This window comes from Pteronotus mesoamericanus, unplaced genomic scaffold (genome assembly GCF_021234165.1).
Source record: "Pteronotus mesoamericanus isolate MK-2021 breed Mesoamerican mustached bat unplaced genomic scaffold, CSHL_Meso_final scaffold_167, whole genome shotgun sequence".
NCBI classification, from domain to species: Eukaryota; Metazoa; Chordata; class Mammalia; order Chiroptera; family Mormoopidae; genus Pteronotus; species Pteronotus mesoamericanus.
Window position 1 is genome coordinate 12,156,638 of NW_026555308.1, and position 14,587 is coordinate 12,171,224.

Here is a 14,587-nt window from a genome sequence, read left to right on the forward strand (position 1 = left end):
TCACTATGCTCGATTAATAGTAAGATTTATGAACTGAACTCACTGGTAACAATTTGAAGAACCTTTATTGAAACCAACATTCAAATAGTATCTCAAGGGTGAAATTCTGTTTCAGCAAAACCAAGTTAACAATTCCAAATATATATATAAAAACATTTAAAAATTAATCTTGTTAAAGGTGATAATTTCCCCTTTCCCCATTTTATCTGCTATATACTTCATTGCACCAAAAAAACAGGGAAGACTTTGTTTCATCATGTGCACGAAAGAGAGAAAGAAAAAGGAAAATTGCGTTTTGACAAGTGCCAAATATCAGAAATCACATTAAATCAGAGTGTAATTATAGGCTTGCCGTGGTGTAACTAAGGCTTCCAATACTAGAGTCCACAAACCCAGTGTGAATTCCCACCACCCGAGGGTCTCTCAAGACTGACTGCTAGATTAGAGGCACATGGCCATCACCTATGATAGATGAAGGGATGCCATGCTTCTGGAAGAGCAGACGTGGGCAGTCATTAAGGGCTGACTTTCAGTTACTTCAGCAGTAGTCTGGCTTGATCAGCCTGGGAAAAGCTACTTTTCAGGTTCTTGTTTCTGAGTTGGGCCCAAAGGGGTGAGCTGCTAGTGGAACAGAGGGTATGGAAGCTCCCATGTGAAACAGGTCACAGGTATACTTATTTTAGAATTTAAATTTAATTTAGTGCTACATAACATTTTCTATTAGGCTCTTAAGAGTAGCATCTATTGGGTTTTCAGATATTAAACACAGAAATGAGCACAGTCTGTTCTTTTGCGCCAATTTAAAAGCTTTACCAGTATTTAAAAATACACATATATATGGTCAAGAAGAGTCTTTGCCCATAATAGATGAATCCTTTAATTTGTTTACGAATAGTATATAAAGGGAGGAATGGAGCTGTGGCAGAGGAAAGTCAGACAAGCACAGCCCAGTCTAACTTGCTTGACAGCCTGCCACAGCTGGAGTGGACACAGTCCTTACGTCTTCAGGGAAAGCAGCGGTCGGGGATGGCAGGAGAGGGCTCTTATTTACAATCCCATTGAAACCCATTCTCCTTCAAGCCAACACGATCCACTTGTGCTCTGCAACCTGATCAAACTAAACACCAACTAATATAGATGGCAAAAGCTATCTGTCTCTCCTCTGCCGCAGTAACAACAGAGAACCCACAGAGTTCTAAAGAAAGCTGTCTTACCAAAAAGTTATTATGTGCAACCTAATAACTTATGCTTATGTTTACAAATATAAGAGCAAGTGTTTCAAGTGGCAGGCACTTGACATTCCGAGTGTTCTTTGTGAATAAAAAGTGTTTACGGTAACTTGGGGATAAAATGTATTACTACAGTTGGGTAGAGAGAAACAATAGTTGTTCTCTATATCCATAAAATTAGACAAGTCAATTACCTTCCTAGAAAGCCTGGCTTTCAGGCACATATTTGTGCAAAAACCCCAGTTAAGCACAAATAACAGTAATTTCTCTTGTGTTAGCATGTGGCACAGTTCACATTTTCAGAATAACTTCATCTTTCCTGACACAATATTCATACAGTCTCAAACCAAACACTGAATTTTATCTTAAGCTTTCCGGTTCTTCTACCTGTGGGCGGTCATCTTCTGGGCCCTGGGCCCTGTTGTGGAAGGCTCCAGCCTGCCTGGCTTCCTGTGGGGTGGGAGCCCCTGGGTGTTGCTCAGGGCTGTTAGCCTCCAGGGCCTCTTGTTCCGGTCCACCAGACACGGGCTCCACTTTTTCTAAGTCTTCAATGTGACTGACTGAGCTTGTTTCACTTAGAGCATCTGAACCTCTTAGGGACTTTTTAAAAGGCTTCTGGCCTAGAGAAAAGTGGGAGGAACAACACTGAAAGTGCGGTAAAGGACACTTCTGCAACAACGCTCTCTGTGCAACGATACTACTTTATTAATTCCAACTGTTCAGCAGAAACCCTTGGAATTAGTGGCTCTGAAGCATTTAAGTGGTGAGGCAAGAAAACAGAGCTGACAGGAGATTAACATGCTCCCAAGGCTGGGAACTTTTGAGGCCACCTTAATAAAGAAAAACTCAGAAGAGCAAACACCTGGTTAAGCATGATGCCAGTTCTCAAGACTCTCACTTCCCCCTCGGGAATGCTATGGAGGTATTCCTCCAAGGCTAAAGCCCAAGGCAACTGGAATGGTTATTTAAAGAGACAGCTGGTCTTAGTCTAAGATAAAAAGGACTTTGGGTTCAAGAACCATGAAAACAAAGGAATGCAGCTAATCCAAATGGAAAACCATTCCATGATGCAAAAAGGTCTGTTTTCCCAAGAGAAATACAACCCCTTGAGTGTTAACTCACATGCAGATGTACCTGGAAGTCTCTGTTTAGTGCGAGTCCCTGAGGGGGTCTGAGGCGGTGTTACTCCAGTACCTTGTACTTTGTAGACATAAGTGTGTTCTGTGGACTCCAAAGAGCCTGCCGGGAAAAGAAAGAGGGGTGGGTGGACACTCCTGGCACAGGCTGCCCTGGGAGATGCCCCAACACAGCCTTGTTCCCTGTTGAGCTTCCTCCACCCATGCAGCCTTGCGTAGACTGGTAGAGACTTGGGAGCCCCTGAAACATGCCAGGAACTGGAGAAAGCCATCTCACAGCTGTGTTCATGAGTCTGGTCCTGCTGGTGTGTTTCATCCTTGCCTCCCCAGGCACCCTGCGGACATGTGAAACACTCAGCCAGCAGTGTGGAGAGCCAGGCCCAAGTGGGACACACGCTATCTTCCCCTCAGAAAGCTTTAGCAACTGTACTTTGGCAACAAGGAATGGCTGAAAGTCAGATTATCTGGTTGTCCTGTGACAGCGAAGTCATTATTTCCTGGGGAAGGGACAGAGGGAGAGAGCTCCTGCCAGAACAGGAAAGGAGTCCTATAGTTGGATATTATCTTCCCCAAATCCCAGCAACTGGTAATTCTTGTTGGTTCTCTAGTTTGAATTCAAACTGTCCAGTGCTATAGACCACAGTCTTTTAATTGTCCCTTTCAATGGGAGCCCTCTCCTGGGCAAAACACTAATGAGGACTACAATGTTAACACTGAAGCACAACGCTGAGACCCAGCCTTGAGGGTCTGAACAGCTGAGTGAACATGTCCTCATTGGGTTCCAGGAAGTCTGCTGTGGGCAACATGTATCTGCTTTCGTGCCATTTCAGCAGTGGGGGCGGGAGAGGGAATATGAAAGTCACAGGGGCAGATGGATTCCTGGCACAGTACCCAGGATAAAGCATGGGACATACACAAGGCTTTTCAGTGAGTGTTGGATCCCAGGGCATTTGGTCAAAACTCTCAAGGTACATGAAATCTGGGAGGAGGCTGTGAGTCCTACCTGCTGTTAGGTTAAAAGTTCTTCCCTTCTGTGAAGGTTGGACTGGAGAAAACCAATTCAGCACGGATCCTACTACAGGGATCTGTCGTAACACCCCCTGCAAAACATAACGTTGCTCAACATCGCCCTGTCCAGTCTGGCTCCCAGCTTGAGCCACTCCACAGACTCACCTCTTCCAGAAGGCGCTCCTCGTTGGCCTTCTGCAGTTGAACCTGAGCTTCCTGAATTCCTTTCCGAACCACTTCTGTCATGTTCTCCAGAAGCTGTGTTAAGACCAAGAAAGGCATTACTTGTCTAAACTTACTGCCCGGGGCCTAGAAGAACTATTAACACAGTGTTGGGGACATTTTTTGAAAGTTTGTTAGTAAATGGAATTCTGTACTTTAATTAAAACATCAGTATAAAAATAAAATAGAAAATCTAATAAAAGAGGATAAAATAAAATGCTCAAGGAACCTTAGGCAGACATACCTTGGTGACCAGCCTTATTAGCCAGGGTACAGAGAGGAGAAATAACTGTCCCTATGATCTGAATGTCAGATCAGTAGAAAATAGACATACAGCTCCACATTCGTGGATATGGAGTCAGAAGTGATATAGTCAGGCTTGGAAGAAACTTAAGTCCACTCAAGAAGGAATAAAGCTTGCTCCTCAGCCTCATTTCAAACTTCCTTCTCTTCCCCACCCCTACCAAAATTGACACATGACAGGTGTTGCTGTCTCTTCTCAGATCAGTCTTGCTTTGGTCACTTTTCTCCTTTTGGATGCTCTCTAGTGCTTCAAATCTCTGGTTGGGAGGAGCGACTTTACACCTCATAGCCTCCTCCTTCATGCCAACTGGCCAACAGGAGCAGGAATGCTACTGACGGGAAGTTCCAGTTATGAGAAACATCTGTCTCATTCAGCCTCAGGACCCAGCTACAACCAGCAAGTCTTCCTTGGCCTTGTCTGGCAGAATGAATACATCTTCCTGAACGCTCAGCTACCGCTAACTTCTACTCCACAGCATTTACCACCTCACTTGATTATATTTATCTCTTTCTCCAACTTGCCTGTGAGTTCCCTGAGGACAGGGACCATGTCAAATCCACTTGGCATTCCTGACGCCTGGCAAAGATTTAAAAACTTTTTGGGGAAGAATGAATGAACGGACATTTCTGAGGTCAGGATCTTCCTCTGACTCTAGTTAGTTGCCCGGGCAAAACCCAGAAAAGGAATGAAATGCTCATTAATCTTACAGACCCTTGAATTTTCCTCAATTTCTCGGGCTGTGGCTGCAATGGTCTCCACTAGTTCAGAAACATCTATGTCGTCACTTGCCATACCAATGTAAATGCAGCTCTTCATACTTTTATACTCAGGGCCTGTGGGAACAAACAGCAGACCAAGTTGGTTACCTGCCATCAGTCAGACACAGGCCTGCTTTTCTGTGAAACAGCATGATCATGTGCAAAGGAGCCTCCTTATGGAGCGAGGAAGGTGGTTCTAATGAGGAGACAGGAAGCCCAGAGAGGCTGCAAAAGGGAAAGGAGCTATTCACTCCCCAAGAAGAACGAAACCAACACTTCCTCAAAGAGACAGCCTGTTTTCTGTTAAGCAAATTAGATGTATCCTGGCAAAGTTCACAGGTGACTTATAAAAGTTGTAATTACCAATTTTAAATGTAAGGTCAGATTCCAGTTCGTTTAACTTTTTCAGGAGTCCAGCATGAATTTTTTCCCCTTCTGGATCTAATTTCAAACTGTTCTTATCATCATTAGCATGTTCATACCTATAAACAATATCAAACAACAGTATTTAAATCTAGAATATCAAATGTCTCTTCAGACACAGGATTACAGGGGGAGTATAAGCTCTGAGAGGTTAGCAAGAACGTGGAATGAGACAAATGTGCAAAGGAACCAGCTGGTTTCAAGATCACTAACTTTCATGAATATCTCAAGGAAAGGCCAAGCCTGTAGGTCCACTGAATTTAGAGACTGAAGGCAAGGTCCGGAAGTCTCATCATAAAAAAGGAGCTGTTCCTCATCCTGAAAGGAGGTGGAAAGCAACCACAGGCAAGACGACACACTGACTACAAAGGACACACCATTTGCTCTGCTAGGGAACTGGGTTTTCTCACACGCCATGCACGGGAACCACCTGTCAGCTATATACCTGAATACATCTTGTCCTAGTCACTTATAAGTTGGCACAGAAAGCACATACAGCGGCTGCTGTAGTGCCCTGAGTGTAATTGTGGCCCCGTAGCCTGCTGCACCGTGCTCTTGTAAACACCCAAAACATCTAGTTGAATTTTCATCATACATGTATACTGTGACGACACACATCCGAGATTGTTAAATTGGTTCATAAATGACCCACCATAGTTTTTATACAGCAAAGAGAAATTAACAGCAGGCAGCAAGCCAAGACCATACCTGACAACCCCTATTCCTGGCCAGTTAGGATCATCAACGTGTAAGAGGCCTGCTGTGCCTGCCACCTCTTGCTTGAACTCCTCTCGCAGCTGCAGTGTATAGGTGAGGACAGGTAGCTGGCTTTGTATGCAGGCTACAAGCTGATCCACGTCCTCTCCCCGAGTTCCTAAAACTAAAATCATTCACAGAACATTAGAGAAATGGTTAAGGAATTGCTAAATACGAGAGCATAGGGCTCTCATTTCCTCTACCAGAAAGGCCAACAGCTCTAGGTACATCCAATTAGCTGGAACAGATGAGCTAAAGGAAAAAAAAAAAACAAAACTACTAAAAAGGGGGCCAAATATATGGTGACAGAAGATGATCTGACATTGGGTGTTGGTCCCACAGTGCAATATACGGATCACGTATCAGAAATGTACGCCTGAAACCTGTATGACCATGTGAACCAATGTCACCTCAGTGGATTCTATTTTAAAAAAATAATATAACCAGCTCCTCTAGATGCAGGTTTCTTCTATCAAAGACAGACTTAATACATAATGAAACGAACGTGGAAATCAGATTCTTCCCACAGAAAGATTCTGCATAAGTCATGTTATAAACATCCTATTGCAGGTTGAGAACAAAGAGGCAACCACACAGTTCTTTCTGTAGACTTGACATCTTGGAAAGAAAAGGATTTTGGTGTGTTTGTGGTGGGGAGGCAGGAAAGGCAGGGTGATGAAGAAGGCAGAACTAAGCCACATCTGAAGGTCAGAGCCTGAGAGGCCTCTGGGCTTCAGGGATCCAAGAGTCATGGCACCACCACTACTCCCTCACTTCCATTGACGCGAACACTGCACGTGCGCTCACGAAGCCTCAGTACATGCTCCCTTGGTGTCCTCAACTAGCTTCTCCAGTTTTATAGACCAAGCCTCTGAGGCTTGGGGTAAGGACCTTACAGAGCAGAGACGATGCTCCTAGAGAATCCTGAGGCCACCAACCATCTTCATGAATAGCTTTCCTTTGCAGACAAATGCCTGCACTTCCCTCCTTTGATGTCTTTGAGAAAATACCTTTCCCAAAACGTTGAAAATATCTCATAAAACACCACCATTTTCTGCAAATGTTTAAAATAAAGCACAATAAAAAATTTTAATATATCTTTTTTTCAGCTTTTTTTTTTTAAATCCTCATCCGAGGACATTATTTTTTCATTGCTTTTAGAGAGAGAGGAAGGGAGAAACATTGACACGACAGAGAAGATTGACTGGTTACCTCCCACACGTGCCCAGATTGGGTATTATATGTGCCCAGACCTAGGATTGAACCCACAACCCTTTGGTTACAGGACGATGTTCCAACTGAATGACACAAGCCAGGGCTTTCAGCTTATTTTTAAGCGCCTACCATAAGGCATTTCATATACCGAATACACGATCTCATTTTAATCTTTGTATCCTTACCATGAGGTAGTTGGGAACAGGTGTGGAGATAAGAAACTTGCTCAAGGTCCCCACAGGTATGAAGTGGTCGAGGGGACAACAAACACCCTGGACTTTCTGTCATCCAAGTCCATGATTTTCAGCTACATTGCTTTCTTAAATGACTAAAACAGTGGTTCTCAACCTTTGCTGGCCTATTCAAATCACCAAGGAAACTTTTAAAAATAAGATGTCCAGCCTCCACTCTAGACCAAGTAAATCAGAACCTCTAGGTGAGGCCCAGCCACCGAGAGCTTTCAGAGCTCCACAGGTGATTCTAATGTACAGTGTGGACTGAGAACCACTGAATAGAAAAGGATCACAAGACAGCAAAACATAGAGATTCAAGTGACTTCAGAAGTCTCTGTTTCTGAGAAATGACACTGGAAGGCAAATCTACCTAAATTTAACCCAAAAGAAAAGAAAAAGCCTCTTGAAAGAGAACAGACTGTCACAGGGGAAAGCTAATCAATCCCACAGCCTGAAATTCATAGACATGTCACTGTTGCTTCCTAGAACAAAAGTGGGGGCTATCCATGGAGACAAGTTACCTGCTGCTGTCATCAAAGGGCTGAACCTCAAGCACACGCCCTCCACTTCCAGATCCATGATGGTGAGGCCACTGGCAGGGACCAGCTGTTTCAGCTGTTCTCCCAGCTGCAGGAAGAGGTGCAGAATGAATACACTCTTGCAAGGAGGAAATCAAGTGTCTTCAGACCTGCCCTCGTCTATTCAGTGTAGACCCAGGAAGCTCTTTGGGGGCTAATTTCCTTTAATCTTTTGATTCTCTTTGAATACTATGGCAATTCATTTTCAGAAACAGTAAATTTTATATTAATTTTCAAATTTTTTTTATTTTTTAAAGATTTTATTTATTTTTAGACAGAGGGGAAAGGAGAGAGAGAAAGGGAGAGAAACATTGATGTGTGGTTGCCTTTCACATGCCCCTTACTGGGGACCTGGCCAGCAACCCAGGCACGTGCCCTGACTGGGAATCGAACAGGCGATCCTTTGGTTCACAGGCCGGTGCTCAATCCACTGAGCCACAAGAGCCAGGGCTATTCTTCCTTTTTTTTTTTTTTTTTTTTAAAGATTTTATTTATTTCTAGAAAGATGGGAAGGGAGGGACACAGAGAAGGAGAGAAACATCAGTGAGGGAGAGAAACATCGAGTGGGGCTGTACCTGCAACCCAGGCATGTGCCCTGACCAGGTATCACACTGGTAACCTTTTGCTTTGCAGAAGAACAACCAACTGAGCCATACTGAGTCAGGGCTTTGCATCTATTCTTACTAAAAAAACTTAAGTTCATTGTAGAAAAATCTAGGAAATAGAAGTAAACCAAAAGAATAAAATAAAAATTATCCACAGCACACTGCTGAGATATACCCACTGTAGCCATGTGATATACCCACCCTTTCTGTGTGAGTGGTGTCAGTGTGCTTTGTTGTTGTCATAAAACAGGATATTCTATACCCTGTGTAGTGACCTGCATGTTTTTCATATAAATTATGACCACTTCCTGTCTTTCCTAAGCACTCAGCTACATGGTTTAATCTGAGACTTTTGAATATCATTGCATGGATGTACCATAACTTATTCACCAAACGTCCTAGGTTGGGCATGTCCAATATTTTGTTAGGATTAACACTGCTTTGCTAAATATCCTTACATTGTTTCCAACATTCTTTAAACTAAAACTCCTAGAGGTACAATTTCAGTGTCAAAAGGCAGCCAAAGCACAATGCCAGGCTGCCAAGGGTGTTCAGGGGCCTCTGGCTTATGCGCCTTCTACTATCACTACAGACCCTCACCAGAACCCCAGTGCGGCTGCACTGCAGTCCACATGGTGCATGTTGTTTGACAGCGAAGAAATGGTCACGTGGGGAAACTATGCTGGGAGGAGGATGTGCCAGGAGTCACACAGTATGTGAGGTGGTGATCCGATTAGAAAATCCCAGAATGAAGCCCAGTGTCTTCAGAGAGGGCTCCCTCCTGTGGGTCTGATTTCCCAGACATGACCATGTGTTATCCCAACCATCTGGGACAGAAGAAAGCACAGGACTGCCGTTCTCACCCAGCGATTCAGTGCATCACAGGAATGTCTCTCCCGGCTGACTGTTGAAGGTGCCATGTTGGGCGCTGGGACAGCTTTAAGCACTGGATCTGACACCAAAACAGAAAAAGGGGATTACCTCCCAGAAGCACAGGGAACTAAAACAGGTACCCCTCCAACTCCAATTCATTTAGCTCCTAACATTAACCCCCACAAAAGTCTCAAATATTACAGAAATCAAATGTATATCTTACATGAATGGTTATACAAAATGTGGTATAAACATAAAATGGACTATTATTCAGCCTAAGAAAGGAAATTCTATCACATGCTCAAAATGGATAAAACTTGAGGACATTATTCTAAGTGAAATAAGCCAGTCACAAAAGGACAAGTACTTCATGCTTCTGCTTTTATGAAGTACCTAAAAAAGTCAAATTAATAAAAATAGAAAGTAGAAAGGTGGTTGCCAGGGGCTGGGAAGAGGAAGAAATGGGGAGTTGTTGTTTAATGGGTACAGAGTGTCAGTCTGGCAGGATGAAAAAGTTCTGGAGAGCTGCTGTATGACGATGTGAACATATTTAACACCCCTAACTGTGTATGTAATGGTTAAGGTGGCAAATTTTATGTTTTCTTTAAAACACAATTTAAAAATAAATGTGTCTTACTAAATTAAATCTTACGCTTTCTTGAAAAACATAACCCCTGGATATATTCACACACAGAGAATTCTTAATTTCATTTAAAAAGTTTTTTTTCAAGGAATTTCAAAAGGAAATCAAACTGTAACATTAAAAGTTATCAGCTAAGCACTGTGCAAGTTAAATCACAACAGAGTTAGCCTCTATCCATCAAACAGTCTGGGTGCTTGCTTGTGCTGGGAGCTGCGTTAGGCCTGAGGAATATAAGTCTGGTAAGCTTTTTGTCATCTTGGAGTTTACATTCTATTGTACTAGAGGAAATAGACCATAAAGAAAGAAATGAAATCACTAATATTGTTGTGAGTGCCATGAAAGAAGGGGGACTCTGACATAACAGGGAGTCATCTTAGGACAGATGGAAAAGGCTTCTCTGAGGAAGTGGACATTATGGAGACCTGAAAGGTGAGAAGCCAGCCAGAAGAGCCAGGGGAAATGTATCAGAGGCAGAGGAAACAGCAACTACAAAGATCTTACTCTAGTGAGCAAGAGGAAAGTAGCCTAAGTGGAAGCCAGAGAGGAAGGCAAAGGCTAGAACTTCAGGCCTTACAAGGCCTGGTATAGAGCTTGGACCTTCTTCAACTGAAACAGTAAGATCCTGGAAAGTGACACAATGTGACTTCCACTTATAATGCTCATTCTGACCGCCATGTAGGGAACGGTCTGGAATGGGATGCATGGAATGTACAGAAGTTGATAGATCGGTTGAGAGGGGACGGTGGCCACCCAAGTGAAAAAATAACAGTGCTATGGGCTAGGCTGGTGGCATTGGGACACTCTTAAAAAAATAGAGATTCCTGGATCCAACCTACTAAATCAAAATACCTAGTAAGTAGGGCAGTACCAGTGCATGGACGAGATTTTGTAAACCACTAGATTAACATAGGAAATTTTCAGGAAAATGTTAAGGCATTTAGGTCTGGAGTTCTTAGGAAAATTATTACATTTTTCTGAAATGATGACTTCAGATTTTAGCAATTGAAATATTTTGGACTATGTATTTCACTTAAAACAGTTTAAAATTCAAAGCCCTTAAACACACACACACACACACACACACACACAAATTCTCTCTTTTTAGAATCACCTACCTGAGCCCGGTAATTCCTGGAAAAACCTGAACACTACTACTGGAGAACTGAGCTCATCTTCCACCTGAAAAATGGAATCTGACGTTACCCAGTAACATAAATTTCAAACACCTACAAAATGATACAAGCTGGAAACAGGCTAGAGCTGTTATATTTTCTTAATAAACATGTAAAAAGTTCAAAGGTTAATTTCATTTGTTAGAGAAATAAAAATTAAGAGTTCAGTAAAATTCTGAGAAATAACTATAAGCTAGTTCTGCAAACACACTGCTGAATTACGATATGTGACACTGGTACACTGAAATTAAAGCAGGAGGAAGTTTTAATAATAATGGATAAACATAAGTCTAACATTACAGATAAAAAAAAAAAGGCAAGGAAAAAGTGGAACTAGAATCAGTGTTGAGAGAACCAAAGCTTTCAAGACTCCATAAATAATGCTAACTCAATCAGGACTGACTGGAATATTTTAGTCATAGAAAAAAGGAGAACAAGGACTTTCACTTTGTCAAACTCCCTGACCAGGATGCAAGGCCTGCTGGCAACATAGATAGCCACAGTCTAGAACTGTATCTTTGTATTTTCTAAATCAGTAAAGTGGTGCTATATTCAGGACAGCCATCAGGCAACCAACTTCGCAGATGAAGTTCATGACAGATAAAAATTTCCACTTGCATAAGCCAGTGTAAGTTCATGCTCTCCACTGAACAAATACACAGTCGGCGATCTGCTTTACCATGGAGTCAGGATACAGAAGGAGCAACAATGCCCTTGACAGACTGGTATTTTGAGGGATGAGGGAGGGAGAAACATGGGGAGAAAAAGTCTCTAAGCATTCAACAATTCTAGTACTACTATTCTAGTTATAAAACTTATTTTCCAAGGCTCTGTGATGTGATGGCTCACTTGTAGAGCCAAACAGGAAATACTAACTTGGAAAGAGGACAGGAAATTGTTGTCTCAAGATCTTTTTATTGACTTTTCTAAAGACCCTATGGATGTGATTCAGATCAAAGATGACGTATATTCAAATCTGCTAATTATCTATTGAGCTAATTCCTGTATCTTCAAAATTATTATTCCTTTAACTTTCATAAAAATAAATGCATTAATACTTTAAAGTTAGAAGGGCTTAATATTTAAATAGAATGGATAAGCCCAATAAGGAAATAGGAACAAGAGTGACAAAATTCTACAACCATTCCCCTTTCCTCAGGATAAGGCAGAGTGATTTGAGTGTCAAGACTTCTATATAATCTTTTGTTTCTTATTTCTTTGAACTCAATGATCTCATATGTCAGTGTGCATAAGAAATACTGCACAGTGTTATACAGTCAGCCCTCCATACCTGTGGGCTCCATACCCAAGAATTCAAGTAACAGGGCATAAAAAATATTTGGAAAAAAAACAACTGTAATGTCCCTGACATGTACTACGTAGTTAGGCCTATGGTAGTTGCATCTGTACTGCACATGTAGACTCCTTTTTTTGTCATTATTCTCTAAAAAATACAGTATAAAAACTATTTACATAGCATTTACATTGTATTAGGTATTGTGAGTAACCTAAAGATGATTTAAAGTATACAGGAGAGTGTGCATAGATTATATGCAAATATATATAAGGGACCTGAACATAGCAGATTTTGGTGTCTTCAGAAGGTCCTGAAACCAGTACCCTATGCATTCTGAGGGATGACTATATACCTAGAATTCTGGTTCTAGCAACATGGCAGACTAAGATAATAATGAAGTTATCAATTCTAAATACCTGAAATGCTGGATTAAATATAACTGACAACCAAAAAAAGTTTAAACCATTGCTAGGCTCACAAAAAAGGTGAAACCAGAAAGAAAACAGAAAGGCTATTATTGTAAGGCAAGCTGCAGAGGCTGGGGAGACAGGCACATGTATGGGTCTGAAGCTTGGCTTTAATGTCTAGGATCTTGGGTCTTTAGGCCCATGTGAGGGATAGTGGTGACTGTGAATAAAGCCAGGACCCTTGAAGAATAGTCCTTATGAAAAGATGGAAAGAAAAACTTCACCCACCTGTCAGCAAGAAAGCTTAACCCTGCCTGAGGTTCTATAAAGGAAGAAAAAATATTCTTGCATGAGAAATCAAAATATCATGTGTGCAGTGCACCTGGGCTTGATATACTATGTGGTATAGGATTCCTAAAGCAGTGAAACCAAAATAAATAAATAGGCCTAGGCCAGTCACACAAGAAAAGAAAAACAAACGAACCAGCTCATAATAAAAAAAACAATACACACAGAGAAAATAAAGTCAGTAGACACAACTGAGAGGGCACTTTATGTCCCCAAGAACTGAAACAGTAAAACAACAATCTGAAATAGACTGTAATAACTGTGTTTAAATAGAAAAACAAAAGACCAGGAAACATTTTTAAAAGATAATTAAAAAAGACAATGATTTGAAAGAACTATAGGGAATATCCTGAAATGAAAAAGAAGTTACCTGAAGCAAAAATACAGTCATAAGTTAAACAGATTAGCTGCAACTCAAGAGCAAATTATTGAACTCAAAGAAAGGTCTGAAGAAATGCACTAGAAGACAGCAAAGAGATGGAGGGCACCAAAGACACTGACGGGAGACGGAAAAACCAGGCTCGACATGCAGCTGAAGAGCTAGCAGATAGGACGACCAAAAAAAAAAGTCATATTTGAAAAAATGAATTCTACATAATTGATTAAAAAAAGAATCCTCCTGCCCTGGCCAGCGTGGCTCCGTGGGTTGATGATCATCCCACAAAGCCAAAGGTTGCCGGTTCAATTCCCAGTCAGGGCACATGCATGGGTTGCAAGCCCTGTCCCCAGTTAAGGTATGGATGAGAGGCAACCAAATGATGTTTCTTTCCCTCTCTCTAAAATAAATAAAATCTTTAAAAAAAAAAAAAAAAAAAAAAAAGAATCCTCAGTTGAAATAAACACAAGTCCCAATCAAAAAACCCCCAAAACCTCACTTAGATATATCATAGTGAAAGCAGGAGAACACTAAAAAGCAAAGCCAGCAGAAATGCAAACACAAAACCAGGTAAAGTAACCCATAGGGGAATTTTGAGATTTTTCAGGTATAAAGTGATAACATAAGACTACCCCTTTGTGACTTTAGACTGTAACCCATGTGCTAGATGAGAGTCCAGTAAAGTAACAGCTTTATGATGAAGCTGCAGAGAAGACCTGAATTGGTTCACTGACAAAACAGGTCAAAAGTCACCCCTGGCACCCTGGCAAAGGTGTCGGTGCTGGTGCTGGTGTGCTAGGGGAATGGATCTGTGTTTCAGTGATGTGAGGTACTCCTGAAGGGCCATCCAGATGGGAAGGAAAGAGGCCCATGACAGTTTGAAGAAGGGAGACAACTATTCTTAGGTAACCTGTATTTAGGTCCCGGCTTTGCCACATACTAGTTATGGGACTCTGGACACATAACTAGTCTGAGCAACGGAAATGGAAATAATAGTGCCACTG

The 14,587-nt window shown here is 41.8% G+C and overlaps 1 protein-coding gene across 3 annotated transcripts in view; it reads right to left on the bottom strand.

Annotated features, from left to right (window-relative positions):
* Positions 1-785: 785 nt before the first annotated feature.
* The window catches only part of PDXDC1 (pyridoxal dependent decarboxylase domain containing 1), a 51,917-nt gene continuing 38,115 nt past the window's right edge, over positions 786-14,587 (bottom strand). For 2 of the 3 annotated variants that reach the window (XM_054589611.1, XM_054589609.1), the window contains 10 exons: positions 11,099-11,162; positions 9,331-9,419; positions 7,806-7,911; positions 5,789-5,960; positions 5,021-5,139; positions 4,611-4,732; positions 3,539-3,631; positions 3,369-3,465; positions 2,352-2,468; positions 786-1,849 (listed from right to left, as the gene is read on the bottom strand). In XM_054589611.1, coding sequence (XP_054445586.1) covers positions 1,590-1,849; positions 2,352-2,468; positions 3,369-3,465; positions 3,539-3,631; positions 4,611-4,732; positions 5,021-5,139; positions 5,789-5,960; positions 7,806-7,911; positions 9,331-9,419; positions 11,099-11,162 — 1,239 coding nt within the window. In that variant the 3' untranslated portion in view covers positions 786-1,589. The remainder of the gene's footprint in view (positions 1,850-2,351; positions 2,469-3,368; positions 3,466-3,538; positions 3,632-4,610; positions 4,733-5,020; positions 5,140-5,788; positions 5,961-7,805; positions 7,912-9,330; positions 9,420-11,098; positions 11,163-14,587) is intronic. The other variant, XM_054589610.1, reaches the window with a different exon arrangement.